General features: G+C 43.4%; 1 protein-coding gene across 1 annotated transcript in view; it reads right to left on the minus strand.

Annotated features, from left to right (window-relative positions):
* The window catches only part of SCN11A (sodium voltage-gated channel alpha subunit 11), a 79,968-nt gene that overhangs the window by 45,629 nt on the left and 8,658 nt on the right, over window positions 1-25,681 (minus strand). The window contains exons 4-13 of the mRNA XM_042236508.2: window positions 25,247-25,375; window positions 23,538-23,641; window positions 19,126-19,293; window positions 18,273-18,336; window positions 13,599-13,740; window positions 12,623-12,820; window positions 11,552-11,725; window positions 7,722-7,851; window positions 6,487-6,725; window positions 2,162-2,344 (exon numbers count right to left, since the gene is read on the minus strand). Of these exons, the coding sequence (XP_042092442.1) occupies window positions 2,162-2,344; window positions 6,487-6,725; window positions 7,722-7,851; window positions 11,552-11,725; window positions 12,623-12,820; window positions 13,599-13,740; window positions 18,273-18,336; window positions 19,126-19,293; window positions 23,538-23,641; window positions 25,247-25,375 (1,531 nt within the window). The remainder of the gene's footprint in view (window positions 1-2,161; window positions 2,345-6,486; window positions 6,726-7,721; window positions 7,852-11,551; window positions 11,726-12,622; window positions 12,821-13,598; window positions 13,741-18,272; window positions 18,337-19,125; window positions 19,294-23,537; window positions 23,642-25,246; window positions 25,376-25,681) is intronic.

Consider the following 25,681-nt stretch of genomic DNA (forward strand, 5'->3'; position numbering starts at 1 on the left):
GTGACCCCATGGACTGCAGAATGCCAGGCTTCCCTGTCCTGCACTATCTATACTAAGGGTCAAAAACTCTGGGCCCAGAGCCAGATCCATCCCATTTCCTGCTTTCATATGGCCTGAGAGGTGAGAAAGATTTTTATATCTTTAAATGGTTGGAAATAATTTTTTAAATATTTCATTACACATTAAAATTGTATAAAGTTCAAATTTTCATGTCTGTAAATAAAGTTTTATTGGAACACAGCCATGCGAATGTGTACTCTAATGTCTACAGCTACTTTTGTGCTATGATGGCAAACTGAGAGGTTTCTATAGTGACCATATGGCCTGTAAGACTGAAAAAATTTACCATCTGCTTCTTACAGACAAAGTTTGTTAACTCCTTCATTATATAATTGAGCTCACAAATTGATGTATTGTGCCTAGGAGGACTACTCAAGACACGTTCTTTTTTTCCAGAGAGAAATTCTCTCTGTGGAACCTTATAGACCTTATAGGAGACAACAACAGAAAAAAGCACAGTAACTAGTTTCACAGATTATTTCTTATGTTAACTTTTAATGTAAACCAATGGTTTCACTCCAAAGTACAATCCTGTTAAGTGTCAACTTTGGAGTTGGCCCAAAAGTTCACTTGGGTTTTTCGTAAGATGTTAAAGAAAAACCTGAACAAACTTTTCGGCCAACCCAGTACTTGTGGAGGGGCAGGGAGATACTGCAGGTCAGTTAGACTTCTATCACAAGAGAGGGGCCACTGCTGTCTACATAGAGGGGAACTGGGGGCATCTCAGGGAGAAAATGTGGTTCTATTCTTGTCCACAGACAAACTCATAGAACTCCTTGCCTCAGAGCATGGCTGTAATAAGCCTAACCATTAGTAAAGCACACGTAATTTTGCTCACCCAAGCACCAATAAAACTTTAGGGAGCAGCCTAATAATGCCTGATTTTAAGCAGTGTGATTTTCTAATATATGCCAACTATAAAATGTATGCTTAAGTAACTGAATCAAACGTCTTATTCCACGTTTAGAAATCCTATCCACATAGAAGGAGAAATAATCCAAAAAGAAATTATATAAATGAACTTACTTGAAAAGCAGAAAGAGACTCACAGACTTAGAGAACGAACTTATGGTTGCTGGGGAGAAAGATGGGGGGTGGGGGAGAGGGATAGTTAGGGAGTTTGGGATGGACATGTGCACACTGGTATATTTAAAATGGATAACCAACAAGGACCTACTGTATAGCATATGGTACTCTTTTCAATGTTATATGGCAGCCAGGATGGAAGGTGAGTTTCAGGGAGAATGGATACATGTATATGTATGGTTGAGTCCCTTCACAGTTCACCTGAAAATATCACAGTATTGTTAATCAGCTATACTTCAATATGAAATAAAAAGTTTTTAAAAAGAAAAAAAGAAATCGTATCCATGTCCCCTCCAAAAAGCTAAATCTTTGAAAGAGGACGAGAGGTAACCTTTTGTGGTTTCCTGATTCCCTTCCCAGATGTGATTTCTGCCCATACCTCTTACGGGGTCTGCCGCATAGTCATTTCTGGGCCATGTCTTATATTTTGCCTAGACCACAAACTCCTTGAAGGCAGTGCTTCCCTCACCTTGCAGTCTTCCCCCATACATGTCAGGTACTCGGCAAAGGCTACGGGGGTGCCTCCAGTGGCTTGTGGATGAAGGGCAAAGACTGCAGAAAAGGGCTGCGTTACTGGGAGCAATGAAGAGGGACCCTGAGGACAACACCCGCTGGCAGCGCCTGCCCCCATCCTGGGCTCTGTAACGCATCTCCCCTTGGTAAGCCCAGCTGTGAGGGTGCCTGGCTCAGAGTTCTGTGGGGGGAAAGATGGATGGGGGGGTTGCACACACAGCAGGGAGCACAGTCCTGACACCAGAAGACATAATTTTGGGCCTAGTTGCCTGAAGGGTCATCTTGTGGCAGGGGAGGGAGGAGAGTAGGGGTTCGACTGAGAGAAGACCGCCTGGGACTCACAAGTGTATTATAGACCTGGCTGGCAGGAGGAGTGTAATTTTGGTTCTCAGATCGAGGTAAGATGGTAAGCTTTAATCCGAAACTAGCTATTGAACTCACTGAAGACTCTTAAATCCTGGCTGATAAGTTATTCAGTAAAATAAGAAAGTAAGTGCCTTACCACTCTTAAGGAACGAAACGATATCCAACTTTTTCCTGAAACTATATGGTTTACTATCACATCTGCCAAACTCAGAAGAGCAACAACACTGTCAAAAATGTTCCATCCTCGACGAAAGTAGTGGTAGGGATCCAGTGCAATGATTTTTAGGCACATTTCAGCCATGAAAATGCCAGTGAAAACCTACAGTGAGACAGGAAAAAAAATGAGAAAAAGAAGGTATGTCCAAGGAAATTACAGAGGTTACAAAGAAATAAACTGTGTTCTCATACTTGATACAATATACCCTGCAGTCCATGAAAAAGAAGCATTTACCACTGCAGCATGGACTTCACTTAACCTTTTCCTCTCTCCCCACGACCCCACCCCACCACGGCCTCCACTACAGTATCACCAAGCTAACAGGCATCAGGATGGAGAATAAATATATTTTCCATTCTGTTAAAAAAAAAAAAAAGCAAAATTGGCTTCTTGGTAGATGGCGGAGTAATAGGAAGTGTCAAGCAATTCCTCCTCTGAATTCTCTTTAAGATACTAGTAACTCCAAAGTGAGGGGAGTACACAACACCTCTGAAAAGTAAAGATAAATATTATTCATAAACCAAAATACAAAAGCAGTTTATCTAAACACTCAACCTCAATACTTTGGTCAGGAAAAAAAAAAATTTAAGGGCCCAGAACAGAGAATTGGAAATCACTACCAGACAAAAAAAAGTCTTTGAGCAACCTGATACAGAGGATAAACCCTGAGTTGGTTATGGTTGAAAGGAAGATTAGTGAATCAGAATATAATCTTAAAAACTCCCTCAGAATGCAGGGCACATTATTCCAGAACAAAATATTAAAGAATTAAAAGGAGGGGCAAGAGTTTAAAAAGCACTAAACTATGTCTTTTCCATGGGAAAAATAATTCTTTGTCTTTAACAATTAGATAAATACAGGCTTAAGAAATTTGCAAAATGTTGCACAGTAGCCAAATTCAAAGTTAAATCTATCTGCTATATCTTTGCAGAAAATAAGGCAAAGTGTTTCTTCATAGCAAATAGCACATTCTCTATCATAAACACACAGAGAAATTAAGCAGAAATGAGGAAAACCATAGTGTGAAAATAATACAGTAATATAAAAAGGGTTTTTGTTTTTTTTTTAATAAAAGAGGGTTGGGCTTCCCTTGTGGCTCAGATGGTAAAGAATCCACCTGCAATGTGAGAGACCTGGGTTTGATCCCTGGGTTTGATCCCTGGGTTGGGAAGATCCCCTGGAGAAGGGAAAGGCTACCTACTCTAGTATTCTGGCCTGGAGAGTTCCATGGACTATACAGTTGCAAAGAGCCCAGACACAACTGAGTGACTTTCACATAAAAAGGGTTAAAATCTTTTAAAATGTTGTTCATTATAAGACTCTCCTCTTTAATTCTGGAAACAACAGCAACAACCTATAAATGATTAAATCATTTTATTAAAAGTAACAGGTGGTCTATTTTTATAAATAATGAAATGACTATTTATAAAATATAACCCTAAAATAAAATGACACAAGTTAAAATAAAAGGATGGGCAAAGTTAAACCCCAGATAGGCAAATAAAAAGAAATCAAGAGTGGCAAAGAAAAATCAAAGCTTATATCTATTTTTCCCTTTAAATATTGCTGCCTATGTGCATGAGTGTGCTAAGTCTCTTCAGTCTTATCCAACACTTTTCAGTCTTGTCCGACTCTTTGTGACCCTATGGACTTTAGCCCGCCAGGCTTCTCTGTGCACGGGATTCTCCAGGCAAGGATACTGGAGTTGGTTGCCATGCCCTCTTCCAGGGGATCTTCCTGACCCAGGGATCAAACCTGCGTCTCCTGTGGCTACTGCACTGCGGGCAAATTCTTTACCGCTGAGCCATCAGGGAAGCCCCCAACATTGCTGTCTATCCCCAAAATGCCACAACCAGTGCCTAAAAGCGTGCAGTGTTGTGTGTTCCAGTTAATTGTGCAGGATTCATCTCAGTCACCTTTTGACCCGCTCTTCCTCCTCCTGTCTCCTTCAGGCTTTAGGTGTCTTAGCCTGACAGCATCACTAGATGCCTGGGGAACCGTCAGTTTTGCAATCCAATTCAACTGCTACTTATGACTTCTCAGGAGCTCAATGGACTCCCCTTGATTCAAGCAGTTCTGAAGCCTAGAAAGCCTATTTCCACAGAACTCCACAGGCCAGCTTAATCCGGCTCCACCCATCAGAGGAAGGAAGTTTGGATGTGTTCCTTCAAGCCCAGGGCTCCAAGGCCTCCCATCATCACCATCATGGGGGCACAACAGAGGGAGGTGGCTGCTCCCTTTTTTGCATGTGTAGCGAATGGGGTGCATGGAATGGATCCACAGACTACATAAGCAGCTTTGCATGTTTCTCTTCAATTTCCAGGACCCAGGGTCCAGCTGCTGCCTGTGTTTTCAGACACCATCAATGTCTCTGTGCCTCCTTTGGCCTCTGGAGAAGAATGTCACTTAATTAGCCACCTTCCAACTGCAAAATGCAACTTTACCTCAGTACCTGGGATGCCTGGTCAGTGGGAAATATGAGAGGTGGGCTTTGGTTACTTCTGCTAGTTGGATCAACAGGAGAACTGATGGATAGACCACCTTTGCAACTGGGAAGCCCTGTCTATGGAGACGATGCTGTCAGAGACTTTCTGAGTATTCTCTGGAACTTATCCAATAACTCTATCTACCAGGAGGTACTGAAAGATGGGTCCTGCTGACTCTGTTCGGGTAGGTATTGTGGCCCTGAGGTCACATAACATTCTCCCTCCAAGTGAAACAGCCTTGTCAGGCCATTCTGGGACACCTCAACAGGAGAGAACTAAACACCCTGGCCTGGATCATCCCAGAAGACCCAGCCTATTAGAAGGTAATCTGTGTGTCAGGTTCATTGTGCAACATGGAATCTAATCCAACATATGCGTACCCAAAGGGCACTTCTCCCTAAAGGCAGTATGGGAAAAAGAACTTAAATACAGACTATCTATAAGGAGACCCGCCCTGGTCTTATACTGCAGTTCCCTGCTCTTCTTCATGGGAGGTGGAACCGAAGGTGACAGGCACCTGTCTACAGTTCTACACTATCCTAAACTTGATGCACAGAGGCAGCTCTGTGGACCAGCTCCTGATTCAATAGGTACTTTGGGTTCTTGTCAATGTAAAAAAAATTTTTAAACATCCACATACGTACACACTTGGAAATATTCTGATGCTAAAAATGATCATCTTTGCTAGTAAGACCATAAGAAATTAGTTTCTTCTTTGTATTTCCCTTGTTTTTAAAATTAAAAAGCAAGTATTGCTTTTTAAATTAGAAAAATAACATAAAACTTCAAGAAGAAAAGATTTGACATTATGATAAGGTTTTTAGCTAATGAACTCATTAGCAAATTAGGGTAGAACATTCACTGGGTACTTACTATTTCTGATACTTGGGAAACTAGTTTACCCTTGGGGCCTTCTGCAGGAATTATGAATTACAGTGAACAGTTCCTGAATAGTCTGTTCCCCTATCTTAGTTTTCCCAATTTAATTGAGACTACTGAAGCAGGCTCATCTGAAACCCCACCCCAGCTCACTCTCCACCTCGCAATCCACTCCTGGGAAAGTAAACCTCCTACAGCTTCCAGGCCCTGACTCACCTTTACAGGGAAAATAACACTTAGCAATGGCAATCACATTATTTTGTGACAAATGGTGTCATCAACATTACTAGGTACCATGGTACTCATTACCATGGGTCCTTGGATATGGTTAATATTTTCTTGATTATCCAAAATAGTTGACCTTTTAAGATGTCTACTTGCAGACTTCCGTGGCTGCACAGTGGATAAGAATTTGCCTGCCAATGTGGGGGACACAGGTTTGATCCCTGGTCCAGGAAGATTCCACAAGCCACGGAGCAACTAAGCTCATGAGCCACAACTACTGAGTCCACATGCCCAGAGCCTGTGCTCAGCAACAAGCAAAGCCCCCACTTCTCACCACATTGAGAAGCCTAGGCACTGCAACAAAAGAGCCCCTACTCACTACAACTAGAGAAAGCTATAGAGCAAAGCAACAAAGACACAGCGCAGCCCCCCAGGATGACTAAAGACATACATTAACATGCTAGAGAGTGAACAGGGGCCCACTGAAAGTTACTGAAATGGGTAAAAATAAAATTCTAACAGTCATTTTTTCCCTCTACTCCACCCAAGAGGACCAAAGACCCATGTTTGGTTAGACCACATAATATCTAGACTTGAAAGAGTCATAATTCAAAGTTTGAAATACGTTCCATATTTTTAAAAACCTAGAATTACCAAGTTCCCTGTGTACAATATATTCTCAAAATTCTGGTCCATTTTGTAATGCTCCATGGCCAAGAAGACAGTGTTGATTATGATGCAGATGGTGATGGCCAGCTCAGTAAAGGGATCAGTCATCACAGTTCTCAGGACCTTCTTAATGTCTAGCCACCAGGGGCTACAGTCCCACACGAGGTATTTGGATGCCAGATTTTCCCCACATGGGAGGCAAGGCTCCTGTGATTTTTCTTGTTCTGGAGAAGAAGAATGAAAAAGCCCTTGAGGAGTTGGCTCTGCGCCAGTCTGGCTGCTCTTTGCCTGTGTGTCCTTCTTCCCTCTTCCCTGGCTTCTTCTGTGCTATGACATGATCAGTCAAGAAGAGTACTGATGTGTAGCTAGAAAGGTTTCCCACACTCAGCTTTCATGTGGCATAGTCAAGTAAAAGTCTTTATATGTACATTAAGCACCTAGGAGCAGGGCTGCACTGTCAGAAATACAGATGGGAAAGTCAACACTGACTGGCTATGAACCGATGAGAGAGACAGACATAAGCCCAAGTTCCGTTCACCCAAGGTGGACCAAGGCAATGGCTATATCAGAGCACAGCAAGCTTCCAGGGCCCAGGGGAAAGGGAGATATTCAGGCAGGGCCATCTATAAGCACTGAAACAAAAGGCATGCAATCAGTTGATCTCAGGTCAGAAAAGGCACCCTGATTTCTAGGGCATCATGAGGGGACTCAGAAGTGCTAAGAACCCATTTAACCCCATTCTTGCTAGAACCTGAGTCCTGCCCTTGAACACCAACCCCTCAGTTTGGTCCCCATTACCTGTTGTTAATCAGGTCCCTCAGATGGTACCAGCCTGCACGCACAGGTCTTCTTCTATTGTTCATGACAGATTCCTATTCTAACTTCAATGACAACTGTCACCTCCTGGAAACTTCTATGTCTTCTCTCCTTTGGCTAACTATCATTGTCACTGAAACTTCCTGTGACTGTGTGGCCTGAACAGGAAGTCTTCTTGGTGCTCTTGGTCCCACCATTACCAAAGTGACAACTCAGGGTGGGCCCGTGGGGAACGCCTGCTTCTTAAAAGCCATGTTGCTCACGTGCTCCGAAGAAGCACTGGGAGTCACTTTGCAGAAGTACCCGTGGTGGGTTGCAGAGGGCTTCTAGGGAGCTGGAGAGAGGGAGAAGGGAAGGGCATCATTGAACTTAGGTTCCCCCTTGGCCTGGGAGGCGCAACTTACCCTGCATGGTAATGGTAAGGATGCTGACAGCACTCAGGGCTCTCTGCCTTTGGAAGGAGTCTCCGTGCTCATCACAGTGGTCCACTGACAGATTCTGGGACAGTCGTTTGGTTTGCTCAAGGAGGTGTGGCTGTAAGAGAAGGCATGATGGACCTTCTGAGGGAAGGGGCGGCCTCTCCTCAAAACTTCACAAACTTTGTTTCAATGCCACATGCAGTGAAGATGCTCAACTCACTTCATGTTCATTGCAAGCCAAAGGTTCAACTTTCTTACTTCACATTTACTACATAAGAGGAATATGGGTTGAACATTCATATTTTTATGTATGCACATTTCTAGAGTCTAGAGTCATACCTACAGAAACATTTATTTCTCTGTGTTTTATCCATTGTCAACAAAAAGCAAAAAATATTTTACAAAAACTAATGCACAATGGTTTGGGGTATGAAAGCAATAAAAAGTATAATTTAGAAACAATGTTTGCAAGGGGCAGAAGTGGGGGATAAATTCAGAAAGGTGAATTGAGGCCAGACAGTGAGGTGCCTTGAGTGGCTGTCTAAATAGATTTTGAAACAGACAGTAACTCAGATTTTCCTAGTGTTCCAGGGGTTAAGACTCTGAGCTTCTAATGCAAGGGGCATAGGTTCGATCCCTGCTGGGGAACCAAGATCCCACATGCCATGTGGCAAAAATACCAAAAACAAACAATAAAAAACCCCAAAACAAAAAAAGAAATTTGTAACTATGAAGGACAGTCATATAAATATCACAAAATCCTTATATTAGTAAACTTCAGGGACTCTTTCAGGCTGTGTCTAAGAGTTTATTGATTTTCACCTTATCTAAAATTCTAAAGTATCTAGAAATTAAAAGACATAACCTCACAAACCTTCAGCTATCCAGAAAACTCAGGTGTCTGTAATTACTTAGTCCCCCAAAAGCTCTGACCAACCATGGCCTTATAGGGAACCATCCCTTTCTGAAAAGCTGTTCTAAAGGCAGCCTGTAGTCTTGCAATAGCCATTTCTTATTCTGTTAACAGTTAAAGGGAAAAGACATTACTTCCAAAATATTAAAAAATACATGCAATTTCTTGACTATGCTGTGATCTGACAGCAAAGAAGCCTAGTCTAAACCATGGGACCTTACCCTGTCACTCCACCAGGGAACTGCTCACAGCAGCGGGGCAAGTCCGTCCATCTACTTCAAAGGCGCCTGAACTCTCTTTCCCCATTCCAGGCTCAGATACGCACACCAGCTTTCTGCCTCCTTCATCTTTCTACTGCCTCAGGAAGAAGGCTCTAGCCACTATTCCCTGGCCCGTATCTCCAACATCTTCCTCTCTTCTGATTTCTCTTCTCCAGAATTAAAACCTGTTCAAACATCCCCCACCTTAAATAAGATTTTTTTTTCTATATAACATCCTCTCATAACTTCTTTTCTGCATATCTCACTGCCTAAACAATAGCCTGGCTTGAATGCCCCATGTTGTTGTTGCTCAGTTCCTAGTCATGTCCCACTCTTTGCAACCCCATGGACTGCAGTACACCAGGCTTCCCTGTCCTTCACTATCTCCCAGTTTACTCAAAGCATGTCCATTAAGTCAGTGATGTTATCCAACTAACTCATCCTCTGTCACCCTCTTCTCCTCCTTCCCTCAATCTTTCCCAGCATCAGGGTCTTTCCCAATGAGTTGGTACTTTGCATCAGGTGGCCAAAGTACTGGAGCTTCAGCATCAGTCCTTCTAATGAATATTCAGGGTTGATTAGGACTGACTGATTTGACCTCCTTGTTGTCCAAGGAACTCCCAAGAGTCTTATTTAGCACCACAATTCAAAAGCATCAATTCTTTGGTGCTCAGCATTCTTTATGGTCTAATTCTCACATCCAAATATGACTACTGGAAAAATCATTTCTGTGCTAGCTAAGTCACTTCAGTTGTGTCCAACTCTTTGCAACCCTGTGGACTGTAGCCCACCAGGCTCCTCTGTCCATGGGATTCTCCAGGCAAGAACACTGGAGTGGGTTGCCATGCCCCTCTCCAGGGGAATCTTCCCAACCCAGGGATCAAACTCACATCTCTCGTGTCTCCTGCACTGGAAGGCACGTTCTTCACTAGCACCACCAGGGAAGCCCTTAACTCTGACTTCACGGACCTTTGTCAGCAAAGTGATGTCTCTGCTCTTTAATATGCTGGCTAGGTTTGCCATAGCTTTTCTTTCAAGAAGCAGGCATCTTTTAATTTCATGGCTGCAGTCACCATCTGCAGTGATTTTGGAGTACAAGAAAATAAAATCTGTCACTGTTTCTACTTTTCCCCCATCTATTTGCTGTGAAGTGATGGGAGCAGATAGCATTATCTTAGTTTTTTTAATGTTGAGTTTTAAGCCAGCTCTTTCACTCTCCTCTTTCACTCTCTAGGCATCTCAAAATTGGTATGTGCATAACTTAACTTGCTATCTTCCTCGCCCCCCAGAACATGCTCTCTGCTCATCTCAGTAGATAACTCACCAACAAGCCATAAACTGGCATCATCCCCACCCTCTGCATATAGTCACTTGCCAAACCTTTTCCTCTGTAGATCCACTGTAACCTGTTCATCTCTCTTCATCCTCACTGCCCGAACCATAGTTGAAGCCACTTCCACCTCTTACTCGGATCACTGCAACAGCTTTTTAATTGGTGGCCTCCAGTCTCACCCTCCTCCAATCCCCTCTCTTCGATGAATCCAGGATTTCCACAAAGTAAATCTGGTCTTATCACTCTTCTGCTTAAAACCTTTCCATACTGCTTATCCCTTGCATATAGGGTAAAGAATGAACTCCTTGGCTTGGCTTCAAGGCCTTTTACAAGGGTCCACATCTTACCACTAGAACCTCTTGCCACCATCCCCACCAACCTCACACACACACACACACACACACACACACGTGTGTGTGTGTGTGAGTGTGCACGTGCACATTTTCTACTGGGTCATGTTCTGCTCTCCTTTGCTTCCAGGCCTACGCATGTGCCGTTCTCTCTGCATATGGAGCTTCATTCTTCCTCTAACCTGGTTGATTCATCCTTTCAGCTTAGACACTGCTTCCTCTAGGAACTTTTTTCTGATCCACTGCTCTTTTCCCAGTCCCCATCAAGTCTGGGGCTGGTGGTCTGAAACAGATGTTATTGTTGGTCCCATCCACACATCCTCAGGCTTTCTTTGGAAACCCAAATAACTTTTACCCTAACACATAGCAAGTCATAAATTATTGTTTCCTGACTCCAGAAGTCTTGAGCCAACGATAGACCAAAGGTAGTGTATAAATAGTGCCCTCAGTCCAAGGAGATTAAACTGACTTAATAACACATTAATTGACCACCTTCTCTTCCATGTATCACTTCTCCTCTCCTTTCTCAGTACTTCCTGTGATCACTTTCCAAATAATCTACTTGTACTCTAACATCTCTAACATTTGCCTTGGAGGAAATAAGCACTGCCCCTAAGACATTGCTCCTGCTCTGCTCTCCCTGTGACCATCATGCTGGTCATCACACTGAACAGTAACTGCCTTCTTGGCACTATGCCTGCATTATTAGATGTCTGTGCTATATATCCCATGTATCTCCAGTACCTACTCCAGTGCCAAATAAACACAGTCAACACTTTACACAGATGTTTGTAAATAAATGGATAACTGAATAGACCCATGGATGCAGGGAAGTATGTGCAAATGGATGAATGGATAAATCACTGACTGAATGAATGAATCCTTTCAGTTAGATGGACAACTTGATCTGTCCCCCTGAGCGGTGCTCAAATATCATTAATTCTTTGGCCAAAACTTGCCTTTTTTGAAGAATCTTCATCAGAGTCTGATCCTGGAATCTGGTCTTGCCCAGACTTTCTTAAAAAGAAGGATTTTCTTTTCTTACTACCAAATAGCTTTCTCTTCTTTGGGGAAAAAGATGATGCTTCAAGGGAATTAAGTGAACTTCTGTCAATTCCCATGGCAACCAGAGCCTTAGAAAGTGAACAAAAGCAATTAATTAACAGATCACACTCCTCATGGAACACTGCAAATGACTTCCACTTTGGTGAGCATTCTCCCCTCTCTTCTGGTAGCCCTGGACCATTTCAACTGCAAATTGCCCAACTGGAGTATGATATCTTTATCCTTGTTTATGTGGGGAATGTGTCCTGTTTGTTCACGATATTGCAGCCCTTGAAGGCAGGGTTGACTCTCCAACATCTCTGTGCCACTAACCCTTAGCACAGTGTCCTGTATATGCTAGGTACTCACTAAATGTCTGTGTTTAATGATGCAGTTATCAAGCACTTAAGAGGGGTTTCCTCCTGACAAATCTCTGCAGAGGATGAGAAAAAGCATAAAACATGATCCCTGCCTTGAAATCTTAAAACTGAATCTTGGAATTTAAGAACTGAAAAAAAAAAAAATCAAGATGCCAGGGAAACAATAAGAAGGGCCTGTAAATATAACAGGAATTACAAGAAGGGAGAGATGATCATGACTATCATCTCTACAGCCATCATGATTGCTTTCCAAACGCTCTCAAGCAAAGTCCCTGGACACAAACATCTTCAGCTTCCCACAAGAAAGCCTAGAGCAGAGCCTTCCTTTTCACACACGTATATCTAGCCAGCAATTTTGGATCTGTCTTTGAAGGCTCATGTTCAGAGAGCCAAAGATCATCAAAATCCCTTTCTCAAGAGCCCTGGGCCTGGGCATCTTCATGAGAGACTGTAGCAGAGCCAGCTGCAAGGGGCTTAAAATTTCTCAGAAAATCACCAGTTGGGAAAGCATTGTACAGGCCTTGTACAGAAACCTTAAGTGTCAGACCCCACAGCCTCTGGGATGCCCCCAAGCAGACCCCACTAACAGATATCATGTGCCCCTACCTCCTTCTCCTCCTTCAACAGCTGCTGGGCTTCCTGAAACATCTTCTCCTTGGCTTCTGTTTCGGCAGCTACATTCTTGTTCTGCTCCTCATAAGTCATGGTGACAACAGCCAGGGTTAAGTTAACCAAGTAGAAAGAGCCCAGGAAGATGACCACCACAAAGAAGAGGACCGAGACGAGCCCTGAGGTACGCACGGTCTGCAAGGGACAGAACACACGGGGTGACTTCACCTGGGGCAGAGATTAGACAGTAGTCATTGGTCTCTCCCCAGATCTGACTGGCTCAGCTGCCCACAACCTCATCTATTGCCTCCCCCATCAACTGGAGCTCCTGATGCTCTGTCCCTCAGTAAGGAAATACCATCTGCATGTTCACACAGAAGTCCTAGTGACCTGACTATGACTTTCTCATGGGTATTTGTGTTTTTTACATAAAAATGGCAAGAGAGAGCAATGCAGCATGAAGGCTGAAGTACTAGTGTGGAACTGCAGTCAGTGGGGAAGCTGGTGAGGGGTGATATCTCTAGGAAGCATTTTTTGTACTCTTCTTCCAGATATCACATTTATAGTGTTTTTAATGTTTCTAATAGAATTCTAAAAGCGAATTTAACAGTACACTTGTTAAGGATAAAAAATACATGACACAGGATGCTCAGGGTTGGTGCACTGGGATGACCCAGAAGGATGGTACGGGGAGGGAGGTGGCAGGGGGGTTCAGGATGGGGAACACATATACATCCGTGGCAGATTCATGTTGATGTATGGCAAAACCAATACGATATTGTAAAGTAATTAGCCTCCAATTAAAATAAATAAATTTATATTAAAAAATACATGACAAAGGTGAAGGAGAGATGGTTGGTTATAAATAAACGATAGATAAGTGGTGGAAAGGGAGAGAGGGAGGCAGGGAAGCAGGGGACGGCAGGGGGAGGTGGAGAGAGAGAGAGGGAAATAGAATGAATAAATAAATAACCTGTCGATAAAGCTTCTCCCAGGAATCTTGGGTCATAAGCCGGAACATGGCAAGAAAAGACCAGCCAAAGTTGTCAAAATTTGTGTAATTATAGTCAGGATTTTTTTTGCTATCTTTGCATTTATATTGTTCAGGACAAGCCCTAGATATTGGGAAAAGGAACAGAGAAAGAATTACATACTCTGCAGCTGAGTTCCCCCCACCACACACACACCCTGCCCAGGGCACTGGTTCTTCCAAGAACAACGAGCTCTCACTCAAAACTCCTAGGTGAAGAGAACATTTGTAGAGTGTCATCCCTCATCTTCCAGACCTCCCAGGCTATGTCTAAACATGGGTATTCATAGTCTCTTCTCAAACAGATTGATTAGAAAGTTCACAGTGGCAGTTTTTCATTAAAAAATGAAGTGTAGTGACTTAGTGAACAATTTACAGTAAAAAAAAAAAAAAGGACATACAATGAATTGATGTCTCCCTCTCTCCCCAGATACCCAGTCCCACTTTCTAAAGGCACAAATAAACAGTTACTTTACTAATTTTCCAGAAGTCTTCTATGACTACAAAAGCACATGTCTATCAATATACATCTTCTATAAACATGAACATGAGCATTCTTTAAACATTCTTTTGCATTTTGCTTTTTTCATGGAATGATACTGAGTGGAGGTCTTTCCATATCAGCATACAAGGAAATGTCTCATTTTTGTGTGTGTCTTACATTTCTGGGATTTTTATAAATGCTTTGCTAATGCTGAATATTTAGATTACAATTGTTATCAGTCCCCTATTATTACAAACATTTGGGTTTTACTTTAAAAACAGTAGATATCTTGCATTTGGGTCTTGCCCACATCACCAAAACACACCTCATTGATTGCATTTATCAAATACACTAAGAGTATATACTTTTTTAGTTTGAAATATAGTATTCTTATCAAAGTAACACATGCTGTGGTTTTAAAAACTCACATGGCACCACAAGGCTTGTAATGAAAACCACTCCAGCATTCTTCAACTGTCATTTATATACCTCCAATTCAACAACTTTTAGCTCATTGAGGTCCATATCTCTAAACATGGTGCTTTTACTGGGAGGAGATCAAGATGGCAGAGGAGAAGGATGCTGAGCTCACCTCTCCCAGTGAATACATCATAAATAGGTCTACATGTGGAGCAATTCTCAATGAAAACAAACTGGACACTAGCAGTAAACTGGATATAAGAGTGTAAAGAAAGATCCATACAGAGGCAGGTAAGAAGGGAGGGGAAGCAATTAGGTTGGGACTCACACCCACAGGAAGGGACACAGAAGAAAGGGATATCAGAGGCTCAGAGATCCTTCCTGGGGGGGTAAAGGGTTCGAATCACATCCTGGGAAGGCCAGCCCTAGGGTCTAACACTAGGACAAAAATTCCCTTAGCTGGTTTGAAAACTAGTGGGATTTACAGGAGGGCTATAACAAACTGAGACTCTGCTCACAAGGACATGCACATGTTTGCTTAATCTCAGGAATAAGGTGGATGCCCACTCTCACCACTTCTATTTAACTTGATATTGGAAGTCCTAGCCATAGCAATCAGCCAAAAAAAAAAAAAAAAAAAGAAAGAAAGAAAGAAAGAAAGAAATGAGAGGCATCCAAACTGGAAGAAAAGGGACTTCCCTGGTGGTCCAGTGGCTAAGACTCTACGTTCCCAATGCAGGAGGCCCAGATTTAGTCCCTGCTCAGGGAAGTAGATCCCATGTGCCACAGTCAAGAATTCACATGCCACAAGAAAGATGGAAGACCCCTAATTAAACATAAAAGCTTTTGCACAGCAAAGGAAACCATAGCATTAGTCGCTCAGTCTTGTCTGACTCTGAAACCCCATGGACTGTAGCCCACCAGGCTCCTCTGTCCATGGAATTCTCTAGGCAAGAATATTGGAGTGGGTAGCCATTTCCTTCTCCAGGGGATCGTCCAGACCAAGGATCGAACCCAGATCTCCTGCGGCCTTTACCATCTGAGCTACCAGGGAAGCCCAAGATGGAAAGACAACCCTCAGAATGGGAGAAAATAATTGCAAATGAAGCAACTGACAAAGGATCAACCTCCAAAATACACAAGCAGCTCAGGAAGCTCAGTATCAGAAAAACAACCAACCCAATTAAAAATGGGCAGAAGATCTAAACAGACATTTCTCCAAAGAAGTCATACAGATGGCTAATAAACCCATGAAAAATGCTCAGCATCACTTATTATGAGAGAAGTGTAAATCAAAACTACAGTGCAGTATTACCTCACACCAGTCAAAACGCCCATCATCAAAAAATCTACAAATGATGCCGGAGAGGATGTGAAGAAAAGAGAACCCTCTTGCACTGTTGGTAGGAACATAAATTGATAACAGCCGCTATGGAGAACAGTATGGAGATTTCTTTAAAAACTAGGAATAAAAGTACCATATGACCCAGATATCCTACTACTGGGTATATACCCTGAGAAAACCATTCTAAAAAACATATGTACCGCAGTGTTCATTACAGCACTATTTACATAGCCAGGACATGAAAGCAACCTAGATGTCTACTGACAGATGAACAGATCAAGAAGCTGTGGTACATACATACAATCGAATATTACTCAGCCATAAAAGGAGTGGCTTTGAATCAGTTCTAATGAGATGGATGAAACTAGAGCTTGTTATAGAGAGTGAAGTAAGTCAGGAAGAGAAATGCAAATAGCATATATAATGCATCTATATGATCTAGAAAATCTACAAAAATGGTACCGATGAACCTATTTGTAGGGCAGGAATAGAGACACAGACATAGAGAACATACTAGTGGACACAGCAGGGGAAGGGGAGGGCAGGACTAATTGAGAGAGCAGCATGGAAACATATACATTACCATATGTAAAACAGATAGCTAGCGGGAATTTCCTGTATGACACATGGAGCTCAACCTGGTGCTCCGTGATAACCTAGAGGGGTGGGATGGGGTGGGAGGTGGGAGGGAGGTTCAAGAGAAAGGACACATATGTATAGATAAGGCTAATTCATGCTGATGTATGGCAGAAACCAACACAACACTAGAAAGTAATTCTACTCCAATTAAAAATAAATAATAATTTTTTAAAAAAGATGGAAGATCCTGTGTGACACAACTAAGATCTGGCGCAGCCAAATAAATAAATATTCAAATTGGAAGGGAAAAAGTAAAACTGTCACTATTTGCAAATGATATGATACTACAGATAGAAAATTAAAGTCTTCATCAAGAAAACGGTTTAGAACTAATAAATGAATTCAATAAAATTTTAGGAATCAAGATTCAGAAATCTGTTGCATTTTATATACTAAAAATGAACTGTAGGCATGTATGTCCTCTTGAGGATCATTCTAGAGAGCTCAATAAACCTTGTATTAGATTAAAGTTTAATATGTCTAGTAAGTCTGACCTAATCAGAACCTGTGACCACTACAAGACTTCCCTAATTTTACAGACAGGGTTACATCTCTGTTATTTCTCTCTGTATTTACACTCATCACACTTTCAAGAATTTACTGTACATCTCTCTTCCCTGAAAGATGTCAGTTTCAAGAGGGCAGCACTCCTTTATACGTACTTGGATTCCTAGGACCTAAGACAGAGTTTGGCACACTGTTGGCCCTTGATACATATTTGCTATTGAGAAATGAATGTAGTCTATTTCAATCAGAGTGTCTAGCATATTATCTTAATTTGAAATACACTCAGACTTGCCTGGTGGTAAGGAGATAAGAATAGCCTGCCAATGCAGGGAACATGGGTTCAATCTCTGGTCTGGAAGGATCCCACATGCTGAGGGGCAACTGAAGCCCATGCGCCACAGCTACTGAGCCCACTCTCTAGAGCCCGGGAGCACGACCAGTGAGATCGTTGTGCCTCAGCCACTGAAGGCCGTGCATCCTCGAGCTGCACAGCGCAACTACTGAGCCTGTGTGCTGCAGCTCCTGGAGCCTGAGCACTAGAGCCTGTGCTCTGCGACGAGAAGTCACCACATTGAGAAGCCCGCACACCACAATGAGATGATAGCCCTGCAAACCACAACTAGAGGAAGCCCATACACAGCAACGAAGATCCAAGGCCACCGAAAGGAAACAACATCACCAGAAAGAAAGACACTCAATAAACCTTCACGGAATCTCTCAGCTCAGAGAGGACTACCTACAATAAGGAAGGGTATCCCCAGAGGGCTACCAGCTGCTGAGGTGAATGTGCATGAACACGCATACAGCAGTGTGGGCAATCAGGGGCAGTGGTGGTCACAGATCCACAAATAGAAGATGCATGCTGAGATGTCTTGCATCAGAGCCATGTCACTGATCAGGAAATAGGTCTAAGTGGGGCTTTCAGTCACAATATCCTTCCTGACCTTTGATGGTCTTGAATATCCACTCCATAAATTTGAAATATCACTATGTTTTTAGTAGGTTTCTTACCAGATACAAATTCAACATAATTTGGGGGAGAATACAGTTCTAGACATTGGGAAATAATTTTTAATTTAGTAATGCATGTCAAAATTTGTTTAGACACTTGAAATAATCAGTGGTATTTGAGAACTATCACCACTGTTTGCATAAGTCATTAGATGAAGACTGTTTGCCACATCACTTCAAATAGATAGAATGAAGAATATAAACATCTTACCTGTTGCCCATCCACACACCACACATTTTGAATTCAGTGGACTCTTCTTTTTTAAAGCAATAGTCTGAGGGGGAAAGAATTACAAACTCAGGTTGAAACAAATAACACTGAAAGGAAAGAGAATAGCAAATATGCCAAATTATGCTAGAAAAAGATGGTCCAGAATCTTCCAAAATGATCAAGGTGATCAAAGTGATCTCAGTGAAATGATCCAGAGAGAAACTAGAGCCTAAGCCCTCAGGATGATGCAAGAAAAGAAGAGGGAGAAGGAGAAGGAAGCAGAAATAAGAGGAGGAAGCGGTGACACGATAACCACTTTGCTGCTCAGTACATGGAACTGAACCAGAGACCACCCTTGGGAGAAGCTGGACACAGGGTCAGCCCGTGAGAAACTCAAAAACCAAGACAGACACGGAGAAAGTACGGCCACATGAAACTCAGGACACATGAAATTGATACACGGTTGACCTCAGAGTGGAGAGGGTGCAACATAAAAGGAGCAACATCACTGAAGAAAATACTTGGGTAGAGAGAGGCATTGTGGGAAGTTGCTGGTCCCCTTTGACCAAAGCCAGGCACTCTGAAGACATCTGTAAAAGGTGACAAGGAAGTGGGCAGATATGAAAGCTGACACCACTGTTACAGATGTGCAACTTCAGGCTTTTCCTCCTCCATGAAAACCCAGAGAAGGAGGCAGTTCTCTAAGAAATTCACCTGCCCACATGAGAATCCTAGAGGAACAAGTCATCCAATGCTCCTAAGACATTCGTAACACAGACCGATAGATAGTACAAGTGGGGATAAATAAAAAGTAACCATGCACAAACCAAGAAGTGAGCGGCGGGGTGCTTACCTTGATAGTCACCGTTACAGGAATTACTGACACACTTGTAGCTCAGATTTCCCATGAAGAGCTGCTGACCTACCAGGGCGAAGATGCTGAGGCAAAAGAGAGTCAGGATCATCACATCGACAAGCTTCTTCACAGAGTGCAGCAAGGCCCCAACAATGACCTTCAAACCTGAGGAAGAGAACAGGTGTGCGGAGAAGACCCCTACTCACACAGACACTTAAGACACAGGCAAGGAGCAGCAAGGCTTCGAAAGTTGTCTGATTGCGGGCTGGCATTGGAAACTGGCCTGACCTGGGATTCTGAAGCTGAAAGTTCTAGTTCCAACCCTGTACCTTAAAAGCTATTTGCCATCAGAGCCACCCACTGGTCTAGGACTTGGTCTCTTTATCCTGCCCTATAGATGCCACAGGGTTGCTCTGAAGGGCAAGTGAGAAAACTCTGAGCAGACACTTGCCACAGAGACATAAAACATAACTGGATGACAGTTGTGCAGTCACTTCCCTGACTGGGGGTCACAGGCAACATTAAGGCCAAAGTGAGGAATTGAAGCTGTATTTAACATTTGGTAGCTACTACCTACAGTAACATACACAAGGTGCCCTGAGATATGGCTAAATTCGGGGGGGAAGGTTGCAAAAAAAGCTGGAAGAGGGAGCTCTGCCTGGACCCCAATAATGAAGATATCTTAGGAAAAAAACCTCAGATTACTGCTTATAATCAGGGCTTTTAAAAAATTCATTCAAGAAATATTTACCAAGCACCTTCAAGGTCCATGATACAGTGTTTGGCTGTCAAAGTTACAAAATAAAAAGGACACAGTCATGTAGTGTGTCAATAAATGTTTAAAAATCAGCTTTCTGCAGAGAGGGGAGGACACAGGGAAAGTCCTCCTCCATAGCATTTACAAAGGTCCTGGCTCACTAAATTCTGGAGTGTAAACCCCTTTTCTCCCTCCATGCACGCCTCTCCTGCAGCTGCTTTCAAGCTACCAAAATGACATCCCTGGACACACAGCTGGAAACAGTCTGCTGGGGAATGAGAACAAGTCAGTCCCAGTACAATCCTGATTCACAGGCTCTGCTCTCAATGGGTTCTGCTCTCTGGAGAAAGAAATTGGCAGGTGGCATCTATAGTGTGTGGGATGACACTGAGTGGCAAAGTTTCAGCTGATCAGCATAAACCATGAATGGCAGACTTGAGAACACAAAGCAGCATCTGATGGGAGGCCAAGCCCGCTGTGATGATCTTCCCACCAAGGGTGATGCTACGTGAGGAGGAGACTTTGGGCCAAGCTGGGACATTCGCTGGCTTCACCACTGCACTCATGTTCATGCCAAGACCGTGCTTTCCCTGCATGGTCAGGGGCACCAAACATGAAAATACTCTAACCTCATCTATGCTTGATTTTTTATCTATAACAAGAGGCTTGCTTGTGTCTTCCCCAAAGCAAGATGATTTGGATAAAGGGTAGTTGTGATTCCAGAATTATTTTTACATAGCCCCATAAAAGATCGTATCTTATACTCTTCATTCTGAAAAAAGCACTGGACTCAGTGAAAAGAGGTAAGGGTGGGATGATTTGAGAGAACAGCATTGAAATATATACATTATCATATGTACAGTTACCATCACGGCTCAGTGGTAAAGAATCTGCCTGCCAGCACAGGAGACACCAGAGAACAGAGGTTCGATCCCTGGATCAGGAAGATTCCCAGAGAAGGGAATGGCAATCCACTCCAGTATTCTTGCCTGGAAAATCCCATGGACAGAGAAGCACAGCGTGCTATGGCCCGGGGGGGTCGCAGAGTCAGGAATGACTGAGCATGCGTGCACCATACGTAAAATGGATGACCAGCGCGAGCTCAGTGCATGAAGCGGGGCCCCCGAAGCCAGTGCATGGGACACACTGGAGAGATGGAGTGGGGAGGGGTGTGGGAGAGGGGTTCAGGATGGAGGGACACATGTATACCTATGGCCATTTCTTGTTCATGTACGGCAAAAACCATCACAATATTGTAAAGTAATCATCTTCCAATTAAAATAATTTAAATTAAAAAACAAATCCAGGATCTCACGTGGTTCATGAGTCAAAATGGAGAGTGTGTTTACCTGCTCAGAGATGAAGAAGGGAACACAAAGAGTTGCTAAGTGACTGCCTGAACGTGTATTTATATTTTATCCACATGAAATATGCGGGGCTCAGCGCAGACAGAAACCCCCAAATCTACCTGGGAAACCAAGGTCCACCTTGCAAAAGAGGAAGGGAAAAGGAAAGAGAGGCAAGTTCTACATAAAGTATCCTCTGTCAGTTTCTTTATCACTAGCAGTTGTTTTTCTGGAGTTTCCAAAAATAGTCTACTACCTCTGTATGAAAAAAGATTCAAATTGCCTGGAGCTCTGATAAGAGACTAGAAGAAGAAGGGAAGAAGAAGAGGGGAGGGAAGGAGTCCAGAGAAAGAATAACTTCTAATACTTTTTTGTAGAGGACAGGGGAAGGAGTAGAGAGGACTGCCACAATCACCTCATTTCTGATAAACTGGAATTTCACAACCCATCCTAGGCTTCACCCTGATCGCAGAGCTGATCTGGCTTCCAGGAGACCCCTTTTCCTCTCCTTCCTACTTTACTGGTGGCTCCTGCTCATCGCCTTTGCCGGTTTTTCCTCTCACCCCTCCCCTTTAGGGTCTCAGGGCCTCGTAGCTGTCAGTCCTGCGTCCTCTTCTACTTTCCATCTCTGCTCATTTTCTTCGTAACCTCATTAGATTCCATGGCTCTAAATCTCATCTATAGTCTTCTAGTTTCCGAAATGATATCTGCAGCCCTGAACATCAGCTTGTATTTCTAACTGCCTACTTGATACTCTGACTTGGATGCCTCACAGCCATCTCAAACAGAATGTGTCTGAAGCTAACCCCCAATCTGACCCCTGAGGCCTGCTTCTCCTACAGTCTTCCTTTTCTCATTCAGAGATGATTCCATCTTTCCAGTCACTCAGACAGAAACCTTGACTTATCCTTGACTCCTCTTTTGCTCACATCATGTATACAATCAACCTGCCAGAAAGTCCCATTGTTTCTACCTTTAAATTTATGCAGAATCTGACCACCATTCCCCTACTCCTCTTCTACTGCCTGATCTGAGGGCACTGCGGCTTCTTGCTCGGATTATGGCAGTGGCCCCATGTGTCAGTTTGGGCCCTCTGAGAAGTAGACACTCTGAGACCAGATTACAGAAGATTTGGGGGGAAATGCCTGTGAGGAATAGTCTGAAGGGAGGGAATGGAGGGCGGAGAGAGCCTCAGACTGTGACCCGGAGCTGACATCTGGAAAAGGGGAGCAGGAAGGAAGCAGGATAGATAGGAAGGGCTTCAGACTGCAGTGCATGTGGGAGGTAGTCTCATCCTGCTGAGAAGCCCCTGAGTCAAAGTACCCCAGAGAGAAGTCCCATACCCTTTAGGGGCGGGCCTGCACTAGCGCTCCCCAGATGCAGGGAAAGCAGGTCTTGGCATGAGCATGAATGCAGTGGTGAACCCAGAGAGGGGGCAGTGGGACCATTCATCAGCTGCGCTCCCTGCAGCAGGAGATCTGAGCAGCATGCATCCATGGCAACCAACATGCGATCTGAGCAGCATGCATCCACGGCAACCAACATGCCACCTGCTTGGTCTTCCTGCTTCTACCTTTGCTCCCCCGAGTTCTGTTCCCCACACAACAGCCAGAGTAATCCTTCTACAGCCATCAGGTCATGGGACTCCTCGGCTCAAAGCCCTTGCATGGCTCCCATCTCTCTCAGAGGAAACCCCAAGACTTCCTGGGACTTAGGGGCTTCCCCTTCACCTCTGTGGCCCTTCCTCCCCCACCTAGTCCCTCCCTCTGTCTGCTCCAGCCCCATCCACATCTTTCATATCCCTTGGTCTGTGGACTGGCTGCTTCCTAGGCTCTGGATACTCTTTCCCATATGTCTGCTTGTGAAACCTCCTCAACAACTTCAAATCTGCTCACATCTCACCTTTCCAGTTGACACCTATACTAACCACCCCACTGAAAACTGCAACCTGTTTCCTTGAACCCCATGACTTCCAAGAGCCATCATGTTACCTACTTTTCCATTTCATTTTGAAAAAGCATGCCATATAATTTACTTATTTATTATAGTTATTGCATAAGTCCATTTCCCAATCCCCCACCTAAAATGTAAACTCCATGAAGGCAGGGAACTTTGTCTGTTTACTCACTGATATATCCCAGGCAGGTAGCACAGAGGGTATCAGGGGCTCAATACATATTTGTTGAATGATGAAATAAATGAATAAAGAGCATTGTTTGTTAGGTTTTGATTTACATATGACATATTTAGAAATTTTAACTATTCTCTTCTGCTAAGAGTCAACGTTGAAAGTTAGAGTGACTTACCTGAAATTACTGAAATTGCTTTCAAAGCTCTGAATACTCGGAAGGTACGTAGGGATGACAGACTGAAGCTGCTGGCATTGATATATGGAGAATATGACACAAATCTATAAGACAAAGCACGAGGAAAGTCCAGGCTTGCTCAGTCATGGATCTGTCCTACACATCTCCACAAAAGCCACAAGTAATTACAGCCTGGGTTCTGTCCACCAGCATGAAATCTGCAGCCTCCCCTTCCAGCCCCACCATCATCTCAGGACCTGGCAGTATCACTCTCTATTGCTGTGGATCCAGGGACCATAGATTGCACAGGAGACTATTCTCAGCTGATCTTTATATTTGGACATAGTTGGGGATTCCTTGAAATAGTTGTGGCAGCTGTAGCTACATTCATGGATAACAGAAATCAACTTAAACATTTACTGATTTGCTACCAAGTTCCAGGCCCCAATACACTCCCCTAAGGTCTCAACCATATGGCCAAGTCCAGAAGCAACCTAGGCAGTCTGGCTCCAGAGCCCATATTCTTCACCATTGCGCTATACCACCTCTCAACAACATCTAACTATTGATCTTGAAATGTAAAACTCGGAAATTACTAGTACTTACCTCAAAGGGCTTTTGTGAAAATTAAACAAAAATATATGCAAAGTGCTTAAGACAATGGGCTGGTACTAATTAAATAAGGTTGGGTTTATTATTACTGTGCTGGCAATGGGCCATTGTTTCTCTTGCTTTTTATTTTGCTCATCATTCAGATGCCAAATTGATGTCTTCTCCTTCAGAAAGAACTTCAACTCTCACTCATGCTATACACAACAACTAACTCAAAAGGGACCATAAACTTAAATACAAGAGCCAAAATGGTAACACTTCTAGAAGGAAACATGACAGAAACTCCTTGACCTTTCAGTAGACAGAGACGCTCTAGACCCCTTTGTTCCTCCCTCGTCTTCTGACAGCCAGAATGACGCACAGCATCCTATGCTAGCACTGACTGTAGCAGGTTTAATGGTCATGCTTCACTGGACTTCCCTAGTGGCTCAGATGATAAAGAATCTGCCTGCAATGCAGGAGACCTGGGTTTGATCCCTGGGTCAGGAAGATCCCCCAAAGCAGGGAAAGGTTACCCACTCCAGTATTCTTGCCTGGAGAATCCCATGGACAGAGGAGCCTGGAGGGCTACAGTCCGTGGGGTCTCAAAGAGTTGGATACGACTGAGCGACTAAGCACACACACAGATGCTTCACTTCCCCTCTGAATTGCGAACAGAGTGAGAATCATGCATGATATTTTTTCATTATCACAATGCTGGGCCCACAGAGCCTGGCCCCATAACAGGTCAGTGTTTGGTGAGTAAATGGCTGAAAAAGTAAGACCATGAGTGTTGGACCAGAAATGGATTTGTGGGGGATTCCCTGGCAGTCCAGTGGTTAGGACTCAGCACTCTCACTGCCATGGCTCAGATTCAGTCCCTGGTTGGGGGGGGAAAAAAAAGAGATAGAAAGGATGAAGTGGATTTGTGTGTGTGAAGTCCTCTGGCCAGTTGGCTACATGGTGCAGTTCAGTGCCAACCAACACTGCACTCAAGAGTTCTAGGTTTTACTTGGCTGTACTCAGCCACACATGTGGATCCACACAGAACCCAGATGGAAGCCAAAGGGCTTCTTTCCCACCCCTAGTCTCTTCAGCAAAATTCTTAACATTCTTACGCTGTTGCAATGACAATGGAGTCCAGCCAGTTCCACGGATCTCGCAGGAAAGAAAACTCATCCAGAATAAAACCTCTTGCCAATATTTTAACTAATGCTTCAAATAAATAAATCCCAAGGAAGACATACCTACAAAGCAAATCATCCAGAAGAAGAAATATGATAAGTGATGTGAAACACGGAGAGCCCCTCTATCTGATCTGACCTTCATGAGGTTTGATTCCATTTTAATGTGACATTTAACATTATGGTCTTAGCAAATCAGAGTTCAGAAAGGCAAGGTCCTCAAGCAAGTTCTGATATTTGGGATTTCTGATAAACAGGTCCATGAATAAAGTTGCAAAGCTGTTTTTAAATCACTAGCTTCATAGCCATTTTCTTGAGAAAAGTTTCAGCCAACATGGACAGTCTTTTCAACAAATGGTACTGGGACAG

Source organism: Ovis aries, chromosome 19 (assembly GCF_016772045.2).
Source record: "Ovis aries strain OAR_USU_Benz2616 breed Rambouillet chromosome 19, ARS-UI_Ramb_v3.0, whole genome shotgun sequence".
NCBI classification, from domain to species: Eukaryota; Metazoa; Chordata; class Mammalia; order Artiodactyla; family Bovidae; genus Ovis; species Ovis aries.